The sequence below is a fragment of the Fringilla coelebs genome (genome assembly GCF_963513975.1).
Source record: "Fringilla coelebs genome assembly, chromosome: 2".
Taxonomy (NCBI): Eukaryota; Metazoa; Chordata; class Aves; order Passeriformes; family Fringillidae; genus Fringilla; species Fringilla coelebs.
In genome coordinates this window covers 65,442,071-65,460,158 of record NC_140029.1, presented here as the reverse complement: position 1 = coordinate 65,460,158, position 18,088 = coordinate 65,442,071, and the positions used below count along the sequence as shown (strand labels likewise).

The 18,088-nt window shown below is 44.0% G+C and overlaps 1 protein-coding gene across 1 annotated transcript in view; it reads left to right on the top strand.

Annotated features, from left to right (window-relative positions):
* Positions 1-3,705: 3,705 nt before the first annotated feature.
* The window catches only part of FREM2 (FRAS1 related extracellular matrix 2), a gene marked incomplete at both ends in the record, with an annotated part of 115,701 nt that continues 101,318 nt past the window's right edge, over positions 3,706-18,088 (top strand). Inside the window, 2 exons of the mRNA XM_084201299.1 lie at positions 3,706-8,851; positions 12,387-12,476. Of these exons, the coding sequence (XP_084057425.1) occupies positions 3,706-8,851; positions 12,387-12,476 (5,236 nt within the window). The remainder of the gene's footprint in view (positions 8,852-12,386; positions 12,477-18,088) is intronic.

Below are 18,088 nucleotides of genomic sequence, written 5' to 3'. Positions count from 1 at the left end.
AGTCAGTGTTGGTTAGGCCATGTGGTCACATTTACTGTAAGTACATGAAATGTACAAACCAGCACAATACTCAACCCAGCATCAAACCAAAACAATTTTGAGAACAGCCTGTGTAAGTTTCACTAGTCAAGGAACACAACCTTATTCTGACAGGAGCCAGTTACATTTCTTCATAGCACAAGGCAATGGAAAATTAACAGTGGATGCCACATTAAGTGGTGCTGGACTTGGCACAAACATCTCTGCCTGCATGGCAACAGATATTTGGACTGAAACATAAGTCATGAAAGTAATGGAGAACAGGTTCAAGATGATGCCTCATTTATAGAATGTGAAGGTAAAGAAGACATTTTGGAGCTGTCTGCCTCTAAAGATACCTGGCAGGAGAAGGATGACTGAAAGTTACAGCTTAGCAACACTCTTCAATAAACCCAGGAAAAAACCCATGCATGAAAATTCATAAATAGCCCCTTGTGCAATAATTCATTAATGAAATAAGAGAACAAAAAGAGCATGGAAGCAACAGAGAGGCTGTTGGTTAAATACACCAACACACAGGAAACTGAAACACTCTCTCAACTGGCTGTTTCAAAATTTTCAAATTCTTACTATGTTTCAGCAGACTGTTTTGATCTTTGGTCTTTGAACACCAAATCACTTGACATACTGGAAATGATGGACATTTGCTCTAAGGCACAGTAGATACTGCACACCTTGCTTCTACAGGGCCTTCAGAGTTGAATTGCAAAGCAATTGAAAGCAAAATTACTTACACAACCAATTAAGTATCCAAATACTCCCATGAATCCCACTTGCTGTTTCCATTCTCTTCCCTATCTCTCCTAATTTCCTTAGCAAGACAGAAAATACACTTTGACAAGAGATGGCAAATCTTTTTGCACTTGAAAGTTACAAAATACTCACATTGCTGGAAAATATTAAAAAATGCTGACATTTGTATGTCATGTTTTGCCTCCTTTACCAGTATTTAAGAACCATAATTAATTCACTTTTACTAACTTATTTAAAGAGCTTGTCTGGAATTGTTTATATTGTTTAGTACAAAACAGCTACAAAAAGCAATATAGTAACAAAAAATAGGCATCGCTACTGTTTAGAAATTAAGATTATGCCTTATCAACAGAGGGCAGTCTTTGATAACTATACATTTGAATGAAGACTCGGAGAGCAGTAAACTTCTGTTTGTTTTACACAGGCTTGTGAGTTGTGTAGGTTTCAAGTAAGTAATATACATCCGTGATTCATCATCAAAAGCAGAAGCCAGATGCCCCCAGGAACGGTCACATTTAAAATAAGAATATATTAGCACTCTTTTTTAAATAAACAATTGTCTTAAAATAATGATTTATTAATACTGTGTTACATGAGGTCTTCTGTGCCCTAAATCTTTGTTTCTGTTTAGACTTGGAAATAAAGTTTAGTAATATAGCAAAACTGCAAGCTTTCATGCAAAGATATGTATATTTTTTTCCCCATGTCAAATATCACTTCCTTTATTCACTAAAAATTTATTTTAAAAGATCAATGGACTTGTTATTGAGCCCAATTCTGATTTGCCATGCTAACTTCAGGGACAATTGGTACGAAAACAGTTTGGATTTACATCTGTGTTATTAGATCAAAATTTAACCAACATTTTCTTCAGGTACAATCTGAACACAAGTTTTGGCACAATCCAAGGAAAATACTTTCAAAATTCTCATCAATTCTATAATTTGGAATTTTTGTTTATGTTGTCCTGTGAAAAGAAGAAAAAATAAAGCAAGTCTTGCACTTTGTACTTGGACTGTGGCACAAGAGCTCAGTGGCTTGTTTGACAAGACAGCAACTCTTAAAAATAAAGAGGACTTCTGCTGTTTGTACATGGAGATTTACTACTTGGTGATGGAGATAACAGAGGTCAAAGAACCAGAGCCTATATCTATGGAAAATAAGAGATTTCTGTGTAAGACATGGGGCAACTCCATCCCTTCACTATTTTTTAATTTCTTTTACTTTCAGAAACAGCAAAATACCTCAAAAAAAAAAAAACACCTTAATATTTAGAATGTCTTGGTCATTGATGCCTGGGACTCAATATCTTCCTTTGAATCTTACAAATAAGATATTTATTGCTGAAACCCAGGGTCAATGTGTCATAAGGATAAACAAACAGGGTTGCTTAACTTAGAGGATATCTAAAGACAAGAGCTACTACCCCCTGCAGCAGCATCCAAGTCCGTCCTATTGCATAGGTTTATTTAATAAAATAGCTTTCAGCAGTATTCCACAGGTATGTCAGTAATAGAATGTAAAAATATATCACAAATTCCAATAATCCAGTGCTGTAGAACTGAATGTGGATGTCTACTGATGTCCCCCCCACCCCAAACCAAGCAGAATTATTTATTAGAAAGAATACTTAAACGTGAATGTAACTGTGCCCACACTGCAAAATTCAAATTCCAAACTAGAGTTTTGCCATACAGAAAGCAAGATCACGTGCCATAATGTTGCTCCACCACTGTAGGAAATCATTTAAAAGAAGGAATAAAAAAATTACACAAATGTCGAAACAGCCTTGTGCTGTCTTTCAATCTGTCTCTTCAGTGGTGTCTTTCGCTTTGTTAGAAACCTTTCCTAAACCAGCGTGCGGATCACATTTCACAAACAATAAAGAATGTTAGCAACCGAGACACGCTGAATCGAAACTCAGAGCCTCGGGCATTTTAAAAGGCAAGGAACTCCAAGTTCGGGCTCTCATTAATGTGCTTTTAACTGCAGGCACAAGGTGGCAGAGGTGAGGCTCTCATTCCCGCGCTGCTGTGACCCGCCGCCCCCGAGGAGTGACACTGGGCACTAACTGGTGCCAGCTGATGCACTGGGCGCCCGAGACATTTATCCAGCATCCTTTGTGCCGCACAGAACCGCGGTGCCGGCAGGCAGCTCCGCCGCAGCCCTGGGCCGCTTGCCCTCGTGTGACCCGTCCCGTTCTCCTTCGGGCACTTTTGTCGCCCCCCCGTTCCCCGTCACCCGCACCCGGCTCTCGGGCAGCCCCGCTCCCGCCGCCGCTGCAAGCCGGGCGGCACCGCCGCCACCCCGCGCTCGCGCCGCACCTCCCGGGAAGGGAAACCCCGAGCACTGCCCGGCGGCGAGCCGGGAACAGCCCGGCTTTAGTTCTGCCCCCGGGGGCCAGGCGGGAGCGGGGAAGCTCAGCGCAGGAGGCGGCGGTGCGCTCCCGCCGCTCCCGGGGCTGGCAGAGGTGCACTCCCACCGCTCCGAGAAAGCCGCGCCGCCCTCCCCGCGACTGGAGGGCTCCCTTCCCGCGGCGGCTGACGCCAGCAAAGCAATCCAGGCCACCACCTCCCCGCTCCCGCCGCTCTCCCGACTCCTTCTCCTCCGCAACCTGCTGGGCGGCCGCGGGAAGTTGGGAGGGGGAGCCCCGACCCTCTCGTAACTTACATGATTGGCACGCAGCTCTGCCCAATCGCGCATAGCGGCTTCTCCCCCCGCGGGTGCCCATTGGCTGCTCAGAGGCGTGGGGCGGGGCTTGCCGGGCCGCGGGGCTCCCCTCCGGAGCGAAGCGCGGCGCGCTCAGAGCGCAGCGTGTGCGCGGAGTGAGCGGCGCCGCGCCGGCGGCAGAACCGGGGCCGTGATTTGGCCGCTGTCGCAGGTTCCCGACGCTTCTCTCCGCCGGCAAGGACGATGCAGCCTCTCCCCGCCGGGCCGCGGCGGCTGCTGGCCGGCTTGCTGCTGCTGGCCGGCTGCGCCTGGGCTGGGGCGGCGGAGCCGCCGCCAGGCAGCAGCGCCGCGGTCTCCTCGCCGTGGTCGCCGGAGGCGGACCCCGTGGTGGTGGCCAACCGCGGGCTGCGGGTGCCCCTGGGCCGCTCCGCCTGGCTGGACCCCACGCGGGACCTGGTGCTGCAGGTGCAGCCGGGGGACCGCTGCTACCTCACCGTGCTGGACGAGGACCCGCTGTGGCAGCGCCCGGGCCGCCTGAGCCCCCGGCGCTTCCCCTGCGACTTCGGAGCCCGCGAGGTGCAGTACTCGCACCTGGGCGGCCGCAGCCCCGCCCGGGACCGCGTCCGCCTGCAGCTGCGCTACGACTCGCCGAGCCGCGCCCTGGTGCTGCCCCTGGTGCTGGAGGTGGAGGTGCTCTTCACCCAGCTGGAGATCGTCACCCGCAACCTGCCCCTCACCGTGGAGCGCCTGCGGGGCACCAGCAACCCGCTGGACGGCCGCAGCCTGGAGTTCGCCTTCGAGCCGGGCCGGCAGCGCTGCCGGGTGGGGCTGCTGCCGCTGCTGGCCGGGCTGCCCCGCTACGGAGAGATCCTCAACTACCCGCCGGCGGCGGGGGGCGGGGGCGGGGAGGCGGCGGAGGGCGGCCCGGTGCCCTCCTTGATGTGGGACTGCGAGGAGTTCCTGCGCCTGGGGCTGCGCTACCGGCACACGGCCGCCGGCGGCTCCCCGAACCGCGACCTGGTGCCGCTGGTGGCCGAGCTGCGGGAGGCGGCGGGCGGCGGGGCGCTGCTGAAGCGGGAGTACTTCCAGGTGCTGGTGCGGATCCGCGCCGGGAGTGAGAACGTGGCCCCCAAACCCAGCTTCTTGGCCATGCTAATGATGGAGGTGGACCAGTTCGTGCTCACCGCCCTCACGCCTGACATGCTGTCAGCTGAGGATGCAGAGTCGCCGCCCGATCTACTGCTCTTCAACATCACCTCTCCCTTTGGTCCTGGCCAAGGCCACATGGTCAGCACGGACGACCGGAGCTTGCCTGTCACCTCTTTCAGCCAGCGGGATGTGCGGGAGCTGCGCATTGCCTATCAGCCACCCTTGGAGGACTCCGATCGGGAGAGGCTCTTTGAGCTTGAACTGGAAGTGTTGGACCCAGAGGGTGCTGCCTCAGAGCCCTTTGCCTTCGTGATTGTGGTGAAGCCCATGAACACCCTGGCACCTGTAGTGACCCGCAACACTGGTCTCGTGCTCTATGAGGGGCAGTCAAGGCCTCTCTCGGGCCCAGGTCCCAGCCCCAACCTGGTGGTCAGTGATGAGGATGACCTTGAGCAGGTGCGGGTGAGTGTGGTGGCAGGGCTGAGGCATGGCCACCTCACTCTGCTGGAGGACACCCCAGGACCTGCTACCCCTCGTAAACACTTTACTGTGGCTGAGCTGGCAGCAGGTCGAGTCATTTACCAGCACGACGGTAGCGAGTCCCCGCTCAGTGACAACCTTGTGCTGCGTCTGGAAGATGGTGGCTCTCGCCACCGCGTTGAGTTCCTTTTCCCCATTACCCTGGTGCCCACTGATGACCAGCCACCCCTGCTTAATGCTAACACAGGGCTTGCCATGGCTGAGGGTGAAACAGTGCCCATCACCACCCGTGCTCTTAGTGCCACTGACATTGACTCGCAGGATGCCATCCTGCTCTTCACAGTGGAGTCTGGCCCCACGGCTGGGCAGCTCCTGCTCCGTCAGGCGCAGCCACCTCCTGGCTGGGAAGAGGAGGAAGAAGAGGAGGGCTTTTCTTGGAGGAAGGTGCCAGGTGTAGCAGGGAGTTCCCTCATCTATGAAAAGCCAGTGAGAGAGTGGCTGCAACAGGACATTGTGGAAGGGCGTCTCTTTTACCACCACTTTGGGGCTCACAGCCCTGGCCCTGGGGTTGTATTGGACCAGTTCATCTTTAGAGTCCAGGATGACAATGACCCACCCAACCGCTCTGGACCACAGACTTTTGTGATCAGGGTACATCCTGTAGACCGATTAGCCCCAGAGCTCCATAGTAGCAGCAGCCTGCATTTAATCGTTGCAGAGCAGCAGGTGACCCCCCTGCGCAGGAAGCACTTGTGTTACACAGACCAGGACTCGGGGGACCGTGAGCTTCACTACACAGTAATCCAGCCCCCCACGGACACCGACTCCAACCACCCTCCTGAGGCTTATGGAGCACGCCTTGGATCCCTCGTGCTGACTGAGGATCACTCTGTGGAAGTTACGCATTTCACCCAAGCCCAGATCAACCATCACAAGATCTCCTACCGTCCCCCACAGGAGGAGCTGGGGGTGGCTCCTCATTTGATTCAGTTTCAGTATCAAGTGCAAGATGCGGCTGGGAATGCAGCCAAAGGGACTTTCACCATCTACCTGCAGCCTGTGGATAACCAACCTCCCGAAATCACTAATACTGGCTTCACTTTGCCTGAGGGAGGCAGCCATGTCCTTAGTCCAAGTGAGCTGGATGCCAGTGACACGGACACTGAACTTGCCCGTCTCAGATTTATCCTGACCCAGGCTCCTCGGTATGGCCAGTTGCAGCTCTCTGGGTACAGTCTGGTTCCAGGAGGCATCTTTGGCCTGGAGGATATCAGACAAGGGAGGGTGGTGTATGTGCACAGTGGAGCTGAGACCAACAGTGATACCTGCAGGCTTGATGTGAGTGATGGGGTTCATTTTGTGCCCATCACACTGAAAATGAGCGTGCACCCAGTTGACGATGAGGTTCCTACGCTACGATTTCCCCCAGGCACTCTTGGTTCCTACCTCGATGTGCTGGAGAATGGTGCTGCTGAAATCACTGCTAATGTCATCCAGGGCACAGATGAGGATACAGATGATTTTATGTTGACCTTCATTGTAGAGGATCCTCCTCAGCATGGGAGCATCCTGGTTCAAGGGGTGCCTGCAGAGAGATTTTCCCAGAGAGATCTGCTGGATGGTGCTGTGGTATATGCTCACACTGGTGGCGAAATAGGCCTTCTGCCCAAAGAGGATGCTTTCAATCTTACCTTGTCTGACCTCTCTGAGAAGTGGCGTGTCAGGGGCAGTGTTGTTCAAGGAGTTTCAGTCTTGGTGACCATTCTTCCTGTTGACAGTCAAGCTCCAGAAATTTTTGTGGGGGAGCAATTCATGGTGACGGAAGGTGACAAACGGGTCATTACTCTTGCTCACCTCAGGGCTGAAGATGTGGATACTCCTAGCGATGATATACTATGCACAATTGTTGCTCAGCCCTCATCTGGGTATGTAGAGAACATCTCTCCTGCCCCTGGATCTGAAAAATCCAGGGCAGGTGTAGCTATAAGTGCTTTTACCTTGAAGGACCTCCGTCAAGGGCACATTTTTTATGTCCAGAGTATACATAGGGGTGTAGAGCCTGTTGAAGACAGATTTGCTTTGCGCTGTTCTGATGGCATTAACTTTTCCCAGAGGCATTTCTTCCCCATTTTTGTTGCGCCGATCAATGACGAAGAGCCTGAAATCTTCCTGCGAGAGTTCGTTGTGATGGAAGGCATGAGCCTGGTGATCGATACCCCCATCCTCAATGCGGTTGATGCGGATGTCCCTGCTGATGAGTTAACGTTCACAATCACCCGGCTTCCCAGGCACGGCCACATCGTGAACCAGCTGGTCAATGGAACTGTCCTAGTGGAGAGCTTCACCTTGGATCAGATAACAGAGAGCTCCAGCATTCTCTATGAACATGATGACTCTGAGACCAGGGCGGACAGTTTTGAGGTGCAACTCTCAGATGGTAAACACGCCGTTAGGAAAATGGTACCCATCATGGTTATTCCTGTAGATGATGAGACGCCCAGAATGGCCATCAATGATGGTTTGGAGATTGAAATAGGGGAAACTAGAACTATTAATAACAGAATATTGAAGGCTACTGATCTTGATTCTGAAGACAAAACCTTGACATACGTTATAACTTACGGGCCAGGACAAGGCCTCTTACAGAGAACAAAGCCTTCAGGTGGAATTGAAAATATCACCCGGGGAATGAACTTCACCCAAGATGAAGTGGATCGAAATTTGATTCGATATGTGCATTTTGGCCAACAAGGAGTTCGTGATCTTATCAAGTTTGATGTGACAGATGGGATAAATCCTCTCATTGACCGCTACTTTTATGTGACAATAGGCAGCATTGATATTGTCTTCCCAGATGTCATCAGCAAAGGAGTTTCTCTGAAGGAAGGAGGGAAGGTGACTCTTACTACTGATTTGCTTAGTACCAGTGACCTGAATAGTCCAGATGAGAACTTAGTTTTCACCATTACTAGACCACCTGTTCGTGGTCATCTTGAATGCACAGATCAGCCCGGGGTACCCATCTCCACTTTCACTCAACTCCTGTTAGCAGGCAATAAAATCTATTACATTCATACTTCAGAAGATGAGGTGAAAATGGACAGCTTTGAGTTTGAGGTGACTGATGGCTATAACCCTGTGTTTCGTACTTTCAGAATTTCTATCAGTGATGTGGACAATAAGAAACCCGTTGTCACAATCCATAACCTGGTGGTGAGTGAAAATGAACACAAACTGATAACCCCATTTGAACTGACTGCAGAAGACAGAGATACACCTGATGCACTGCTAAAATTTATCATCACTCAAATACCAGTTCATGGCCAGATCATGTTCAATAACTCTAAACCAGTCAGCACCTTCACTAAACAAGATCTGAATGAAAATCTAATCAGCTACAAACATGACGGCTCGGAATCAGTTGAGGACAGTTTCTCTTTCACTGTTACAGATGGCACTCATAGTGATTTCTATGTTTTCCCCAACACTGTGTTTGAAACAAGGAAACCTCAGACAATGAAGATTCGAATACTGGCTGTGGACAACAGTGTACCTCAAGTTGTAATAAATAAGGGTGCTCAGACTCTCCGTGTTCTGGCCACAGGTCACATCGGGTTTCTGATCACCAACAAAGTGCTCAGAGTTGAAGACAGGGACAGTTCACATGTTACTCTTAAGATCAGAATCACGGAGGGTCCACGCCATGGCTTCCTGATTCACCTGGGGAAAGGCAACCATAGCATCAGCCAGTTCACCCAAGGTACTACAATACTTCATGTGCTTTCTTTTGATCACTGAAAACATTATTTTTCATGCTAAACTCTATAGTAATTGATGGAAGGAACATTCCAACAAACAGCTTATTTAAAATGGCTTCATAAGTTTTTACTGTTTATTTTTTATTACATCCGTGACAGCTTTAAACAGGAAATGTGGTCTGCTGGGTAAACACTGATTAAAGGAGCTTCATTTCTTTGGAGAGCTTAGTCCGAATAACTGGGATTTGCACTTTCTGTCAGTCAGTGATAAAAGTTTGGGTAACAGAATTGGGCTGTACATCTTGAGACAATACTTTTTTTAACCAGTTTTATTTAGAAAATGCTGTGGGAATGGCCAAGCTATTATTAACTAATGGCTAGGGTATTGGTTGCTGTACAGTCTGAGCACACCTAACTGTAAAAGCAAAATCCTTTCCCCACCAGTGGGAAATAATATATTATGAGTGCATTTGTTGCCTTAATTACACAAATCTTTACCACAAGGTGTTTGTGGTAAATTAAAAGGTAATGTAAACATTTAAAAATTATGTTAGTGGTACTTACTTTTTACATGGAACTAAAACATCCGGTGATATAAATAGGGCAAAAACCACATGTGTCATATATTCTGAAATAAAGCCTCAACCCAAGGCTGGGAAGTAACTTTAATTGAAGTGGGAACATTAGCTATTCTCTGGAGAATTTTCCATGTTACTTTACAATGACTTAATTGCTAGTTAACTAACAATGAAATTAGGGTTTTTTGCAGCTTTCTGCAGCTGTGGAATGAGCAAACAGCACCAACAGCATGGACACTCAGAGTTAAATGGGCCCAGCCAGGCTGGGCTGTGTAGGTGGAAAGGCTTGAGGTGAACACCTGCAGTTGGCTGAGTGTCATTTCACAGAACCCGTACTGGTACATATCCATGTTACAGTCTTGGCTGTAGCAATGTTCTTGTCAGATATACCAAATCTTTCAAATAGGCCTGATGAACTTTGCAATGGCTGAAGTATCTTAAGTTTTGCAGTGCTAGTGCAAAAAAGAGGATGAGAAGAGACCAAACTGTCCAGGCTTTGGGGACCACCACAGTTCCTTAAATATAAGGCTTCAGCAGTGAACTGTGAGTAATATTGAGAGTGTTGTCAGAATAAGTGAGAAACAAGAGAGAAAGGGACTGAGCAAATAAACAGATTATCACTTATTTGGTGGGTTTTATCTTGCATTGAAGAATGTGTAATTATTGGGAGAAGTACATATTCCATTTCCTCCTATGCCATGTGGCCAGGCATACATTTGTCTGATGACCAAAATGAATTTGCTACTTTGCTTTGAATTGGCTGTCCAACCATATGGCCTGAAGGCTGTCTTAATATCCTGGGGCTGCCCAAGCTGAGTAAGAAGCATGCAGCCTTTAGGAAAGGTTGGTTTAAAAGATAGTGAGGATCCCCAGAAAGTGGTGTAACTTCAGAGTTTCACACGCAGCACAAGCACTCTTATTTTGTGTTGGATTGAAGAGTATTTTTAAGAAATTCACATTTCTTCAATAATATTGGCCTTTGAGACGGTCATGCTTATGCTACACTGAGACAAATAATTGTCTAATGTTCAGGGCAGAAATAAACAAGACCCTCTTTTGTAATATTCATTATGATCCCAGTGTAAGCACAGATTTTGCAAAGGACTTTGGGAAACCTCTGCCTTGATTATTGGACCTGTTGTTATATGCTTTCTTTTTATGTTTTGATCTTCCCCTCTCTTTAGGCCTCTTATCCTGTCATGTGCCACCTCTTTCAAAATGCTGAGTAGTTCCAGTTTTATCAACACATGTGGGTTCTTATGGGGCTTGTAAAACCTTATTAGAGTCTTACAGTTTGTGTTGGAGGGGACTTCTCAAGGTCATTTGATTCTATCTCTGCTCAAAACTGGGACAACTTTGAAGTCAAATGAAGCTCTTGAGGACATCATGCAAAAAATTTTTGAAGGCTGCTTGCTAGTTTGTGAAGTCCATACTCAAACTCCCATTTCTTGGATTTATTCCTGTGGCTGTATGAACAGGCAGCCTGACCTCTTCAAGTAGTGTAACGAGATTCATTGTGTGCAAGCAGCGGGAGCAGTCTGGTTTTGCAGATTCCTGTAACTGAAAGAGAGGACAGAGCAATTGTTTAGAACACAGCTTTCTGATAGTGGGGATAATTATATTTTTTGAAATAAAAAATTATGCTTGATTCATTTCAAAATTATGTTGGAGAATTACAGAATAAAATTAGCTTTTCAGGCACTGTGGTTACACGATTATGAATAGTGCTTATAACTAGGCAAGTTTTGATATAGTTAGCATAACCTAATCAGCTGTGGAAGGAAAGCATAGACTTGCTCAAGTGACTCCAAACATGTGGAACAGAAAACAGGTCATTCTTTGCAATTATTTTGACAAAATTAAGATCTTTGGATGGCAGGTGGCCTTTTTTTCTTATGAGGTGGTCCTGGTCCTGCAAGCACCAGTTCAAATTCTTATCTTTATGTGTGCTGGAACCATGGATTTTGATAAGGCTACCCACATGAGCAGAGCTGAGTACTTGTGTGTTTGCCGGATGAAAGATTTATGTGCTCCACTGGCATGAAGAAGTATTTGTTTGCATCCTCTTTACAGCCCTATGAATTTTTGATCTTTAACTTTCAAACATTTATGGAAGAGATTCTTCAGTTATGTATATTTGCTGATAATGCTCTTAGCTTGTTTGCACTCACAGATGTCTGGTTACTTTTGGAACTGAAGATTTTGTGAAGCTCTAAAAAAAATACTTTTGTTTTTTTTTTTACTCATGCATCCACCCTAACATCAGAGGAGAACTTGGGTGGTACTTGAGCTCCACTTAAATGCGATGAATTTCTAACACTTTTTCTTGAAAAAAGTATCAGACTTGAGTTTTTATCGACAGCAGTCCTTCAAAGAAAGTGAAAAAAATTAGTTTTTATGTATATACATGTTTCTCATCACTGCTCAAGGAAACCAGAAAAAAACAATATTAACAAATATTTGTTTATCTTTCACATACTTTATGGTAACTGCTGGTTCAAAATTCTACAACAGGTTTTTTTTCTTACTGAAGGAATTTTGTTTACTTTAATTGCATCTATTTGGGTTCTTAAAACAGTCAATCACTGTAACTGTCCTCTACAGTTGAAGAATGACAGAATCAATATCCTTGTGGAGATACACCTCTGTTTAAGAAAGGAACCACTAAAAATATGAAGTAGTTCTGACTGTCAAGCCTATGTTTTTAAATTTCATTTCAGTTATTTTTGTAAATACAGCTTAAAAGAAAGAGAGCCCTGGGGAGGAGGAAGTAAAGGGAGAGAGAATGAATGATATCTGTAAAACTTCAACATGTTAATACTGAAATTCCTCAGTTCTGCTGTGGGACCTTGACTTCCCTCTTATTGAATTAAAACTATTTAATGCATGCCAAAATTTTTCTAAAAAAAATTTTCCTATCTTCATAATTTAAAATAAATTCTATTTTTCCTCTTTGCAGCTGATATTGATGATATGAAGATATGCTATGTTTTACGGGGGAGTGACAATGCCACCAATGACATTTTTCATTTTTTGGTTGAAGACAGTGGTGAGTACTCCTAAAATCTCAGTTTTTCTTGTTATTTAAAGACAAAGAATTCAAGTATGCTTTGGGAGTTAAAGAACATCAAATTTAATTGAGGGAAGTCTGTGTTATCTCCTGGAATGTGATTGATTTTATGGCTTTCCTATATTTTGAACTATTTTCTGATGATTACGAAGAGAGGTGTCGATAAAATGGTCATTGCACCTAATGAAAAAACCTCAAAACTACTCAAGCAAGAAAGTGAAATTCTGTAAGTCTACTCAGATACCTTCTATACTCAGACACTACTTTGTGTAGTTTTACCTTTGTATTCCCTCTCCAGGCTCTTCACACATAAATTCTCCGAAGTCTTTATCTTGAGAAAATTTTCATTTGCGGTTATTGTTGTCTATCTTTTTAAAGGTTCCAGTTCTAAGACTATTCATATCAAAACATGTACCTGTTGTGTAGAGTTCAAGTTTTTATTCTATTACTTAACAGAATCCTCAATGGCTTGTCAAAGGTCTTTGTCAGGCGACTGGTGTGAATTCTCCTGGCTAATACTATTTTTTGGGATTGTGGGGTATGCAAAAGGAAATTATTTGAAAAAAATTGAGAGTACTGGCATGTACTCATTTGAGGGAGAACTATGTTAGGGTTTTTTGTTTGTTTTAAAAGCACAAAGAAAGAACAGGTTAAAGGGTAAGCAAAATACATCAACAGGCTTTTTTTTTCCCCCTTCAAAGTCTGACTTATTTTGGGTATTCCTAAATGTACATATTCCTCTCTGTGGTAACAGGTGGCTAGATTATGTTACTTTAATGCCTTTTTAAATATGTGATACATAGCTCTATGAGTAATTGGCAATGAATTTTATTAGTTGATTTAATAATATACTTCTTAGAAAGAATGCTTCAAGTTGGCTGATTGTCAACTCATGTACACAGCTTGTGTTTCTGCTTCACAAGAAGCATAGCCAATTAAGGGTATTAAGATCAGTGAACAGGGATTTGTCCTGTCTGTCACAGACTGGACAGTTTTGTCACCATCTACCATTGCTGGAGTGGGATAGTAAAACATGTTTTACTGTTTATTGTGCTGGACAATGACAGCACAGAGGGAACACCACCTTTTGAGACTTTTGGAAATGTCTTTGCAAATCTTTGTGACATTAGAGACGAGGTAGTGACATAAGAGTTTGCAACACTCGACTTATTTTCCATAAATGTTTTTGTTTCACTGAGATATAGGTTAGAGAAGCTTAAAGGTATGTAAAATGGAATGTGACATGATGTCTTTTAATAGTAATACTTCTTTATAACAGGTGTCACCTGAAGGTGACATTGTTCATGATTTTTGAGTTATTCTTTTAGTAGGTGAACAAATATTCAGTCTTGAGCTTGTTTTAAGGTTTTGTGGGATGGGAGTAATTAAAGCTGATGAAAGTTGGCTCTCAGTGAGCTGTTTAATGTCAGTTCTTAAAACTGACTTGCCCCTCAAGAGACCAGCATTTGTGGGACTTGTCTCTGTGCTATTTAACGCTTCATAGTGGCAAATCCGTAGTCAAAGTAAATTGCACCTAATATGTGATTTTTTTTCCATTGGAAATCTTACCTGTCACATCTGCTTCTATTTGGCAGAGTTGTAACAGCATGCTATTTTTCAGAATACAAAGAACCATGATAAGATGGTACTTGCTGATTTTTTAGAGCCTTTGGAAGTTGTGGCATTACTGTCATAGACACTACTTAGCTAGATGGCAAAATGGTTTTTGCTATCCTGAGGCTATTTGTTGACAGAAAAATGAGCTGTGTTGCATTTCAGAATATTTCTGATTTTCAAGATGGTAAAGACACATTTAAAGTTGAGGAAGTTGTGATCAAAACATTAGTAGTTTTCTGTCTGAAATATCTGAAATGTATTAGCAATGTCTTTAGAATCTGTAACAGATGAAAAATCCAGCAATTTAATCTAGTTCTATTTCCACCCTCCTCAGAAAGACTTCAAAGCCAGTGTTTTTCAACTCAGATGTATTTTGGCAGACTTTCAGTTGTACCAAGGCTATTGTTTAGGATTTTTTTGGTTTTAAGCCAGATCATATTAAGAGACTCCACTCAAGAGCTGAGTGAAAGATGGAGCACAGGTGATCAACATCCATTGTAGAAAGCCACACTTCAGACTTCCATCTCCGGTATCAAGATTTTTGCAGTAGTTTGTGCTACCCTGCAGTGCCTGGTGCTATAAGTCAAATAAGTGGGACTTCACTTAAACTGAATTGTGTGATAGTACCTGAGTGATCTGGTTCAAATCAAGAAGCGTTTCAAAACGTGATTCAATGAATGAATATGCATTTGTATAATTCAGCTAATGTAATTTCAAATAATTTAAAAACCCTAAAATAAGTCACATATTGCAACCCAAGTAATTTGTATCTTGTAGGCTTTCATGCCTCAGCAAGGAGAACATACAATAGCACTTCCTGTTCTTTTCATGTGATTAGAAAGTTATTTTTGCCCCAGACCTGTTGTGTTGCCTGTAAAATACTTTTCTACATGTCCTGTGATATTTGTTCATAGTCTCAGAACTGCAAATAGGACAAGAGCATGACTTCCTCTAGGTCTGTCTTTTGGTGGCTGATCTGCCATGCTCTTTATACCATGACTTATGAAAACAAATGCAGAAGCTCTTTGTCAGCCTCTTAAATGATGAAATATCTGGAGCCTGAGGCTGTTTTTCATGCAATTGCCTGGAGACCAAGTACAAGGAGTCATCAAACTGCTCTGGTGCGAGCTTTGTTGTGGATTTGGAATTTTGTTTATCTTCTCACATGCAGCAGTATTTATGGTAAGCAAGTTAGGGCAACAGCAGACTGGGTGGGTAGGTGAGGGGGAAAGGGCCAAGTGAGCCCTCTGCCAGCTCTTGGCCCCTTGCCTGCTCCCCTTCTCACAGTGGAAGTGAGATGAGTGCCATGCTGCATACCAAAGCATGACCTGGGACCTGGAAGCGTGAAATATGGCACTGGAACAAGGTTGTTTGCTTAGTGGACAGCAGAGGAAACTGAAGTGCAGGCAAATGAAGAGTAGCTTGGGGATTATGGCTAGCTCATAATAAACTTTGGGATGCTAACTGAAGAGAACAGACATGGGCTCAATATGAAGAGAAAGGAAATCCATTTAAAAGGAAAGTAAGTCCTTAGGACTGTAATTAACAAGCAAGAGCATAGGCCTGCTGTATTCAAACCAAAATTAGAGGTTTCACCAGGAAGAACTGGTTCAGGTTTAAAGCTCTGAAGGAGTCTTATTGTCAGCATCAATTACCTACAAATGTATGGCTGTAGAGATTTTCTGGCTTTAAATGGAATTTTTAATAAGCGTAATTAAAAAGTAAAATAAACTGAACACAATTCCCCTATTTATCAACACTAATGTTTTTTAAAGGTAGAAAGCTTATGCTTCCCATGTAGGGATTTAGCCTCAAGATGATCTGCTATAAAGTGGGTGAGCCCATGCTGTTGTACTTAGAATAAGACTCTGTAGTGTATCAGATGCTGCTGAGTTAGCTGTGTGACATTTTGAAAGAAACTACTGTGGTTCGTATTAAGAATTTACTTTCCATTTCTTTTGAATTCTAATCTTAAAATAATCATGTGGAGATCTTTTGATGCTGAAAAAGCGTTATGAGTTCATTTCTGTGAAACTTTGAAAGAAGTGTGGAATTTTCTTTTTCACAAAGGTTGCAAAATAGTCTCAGTTGAATCACATTCCTCAAGAGTGGCCTCTACATTCCATTAAGAAGGTGGAGAAAAAACCCTTCTTAGCAAGTGCAAGCATGTGACAGTGGTGAATCCTGATGTTTACATTATAAAAATACTTAATTCAATGATTAATAAAGGAATGAATGCTATCGGAACGCAGGGAAAGCAGGATTTTTGTTTCTCGTGGGGAGGTAAAATGCAAATCTAGACTGATAGCTGAACTCCTGCATGTATTTCTGGTATGTGAGTTTCAACACTATTGAGAGACTCACTAGACTGAAAAAAAAAAATCTAGTTAAAAATGCTTCAGTATTTTAATAAATGAAAAACACACTCATAGACTAATTTATATCTGATAATTTTAAGGAGAAGCTGCAGTTTCTACAGCAAGTTCATATTACTGGAAGCTTGGGAAAATTATGTGTGTAGGGCACTGCATAAAGTTAGTGCTTCAGCTGTGCAAAATGGCATTAATCTGTATGGAATGAAAGTTGACACAGAAATTAGCTCCAGTTGAGCTAATGTTGAGCTCTGATGCCTGTTTCAGAAAACGGCACACTACAATTTTATGCTACATCCCTTATGAGTTGTCTGAGGCATTTTTACTCCTTATGTGAACTGGGCATGGAAAATGCAGTTAAAACTGAAGTCTGTTGTTTACCTTCTCTTTATTCTTGCTCATCTGAGATTCATTATTGTCACTGCAGTAAGTCGTAATAATTGACTAAGAATATGGGTTTAATACCCAGCTGTCCCTTCTGTAGAAGTTACTTTCTCATGAAAGGTGCTGTTTCAAATAATCTGAAACTGGTTGAACTGGTTTAAGGCAGTTTTTTTCACCAATTCTGCTGATTGTGTCATGTAAAACAAACATACCCCAAAGCTGGCTGTAAACTCAAACCCCAGCAGAACCTCCATGCCTCCAGAGGCAGTATCAAGATGAAGTACATTCCCCTGCCCAGCAGTGGGTGTCCAGGGTAGCAGCATGTGGACTCCCTGTTAGAGAGCAGCTATTGCATTCTTCTTTTGATTCCCATAAGAAAATTTCTGTATTCTATTCTACATGACCTGATCTTGAACATCTGAAATGTTCAAGATGAGGTCATGTAAAGTCAGTGAAGGAATGTTCATCTCTTTTAAATACTGGTCTGATCCCAGATATTTTTATAAGAAGACCTTGTTCTTGGCCTGCTTGTTGCTTGACTAGTGCTCTCATCACAGTAGCTTGTTGTGTTTGTTCTCCCTCCTCCCCGTCTGTCTTCTGAAGCTTGGGAAACTGTCAACCAGGATTGCATTAGCCATTAAAGAAATTTCTATGTTCAGCCTGAGTATTTTTTTGTTGCAAGAGGCCAGTGCCACACTAGTGATAATGCAAAATATTACTAGTGTGGCATTAGTCAGTTCCGTTACATTTTCCTGTTTTGAGTAAAAAAATGAGATAACCCTGATGTGGGCTTTTTGGTCTGGAGCATTCTAGAAAAACCCTCTGATTGTGTGAGGGGAAAACCCATTTCCTATTCAGCTTTAATTTGAACCATAATCTGCCTGTCCCTTACCTAACTTCATTCTCTGCTCAGTGCTTGAGTCCTCCAAACTGCTTCTTTAGGACTGCTATGATACCTTGCAACACCTTGCCTCAAGGGAAGAATGGTTTCAAAGGAGAAGTAATGACAGATTCTCATGGCTGGTTTAGGAATGTCAGGATCACTAGGGAAACAAGAATTGTTTCATTTCAGGCTCTTTGGGCAGCTTTTCTGATTTAAAGCCAAGGCATCGCAAAGCCGTGGTTCACTAAAACTGGTGATTTACATCATTAGCTAAATCTTACTTAAACTTTTTGTTACAGATCCCTAAATGCCTTAACACAGCACTGCATTTTGCT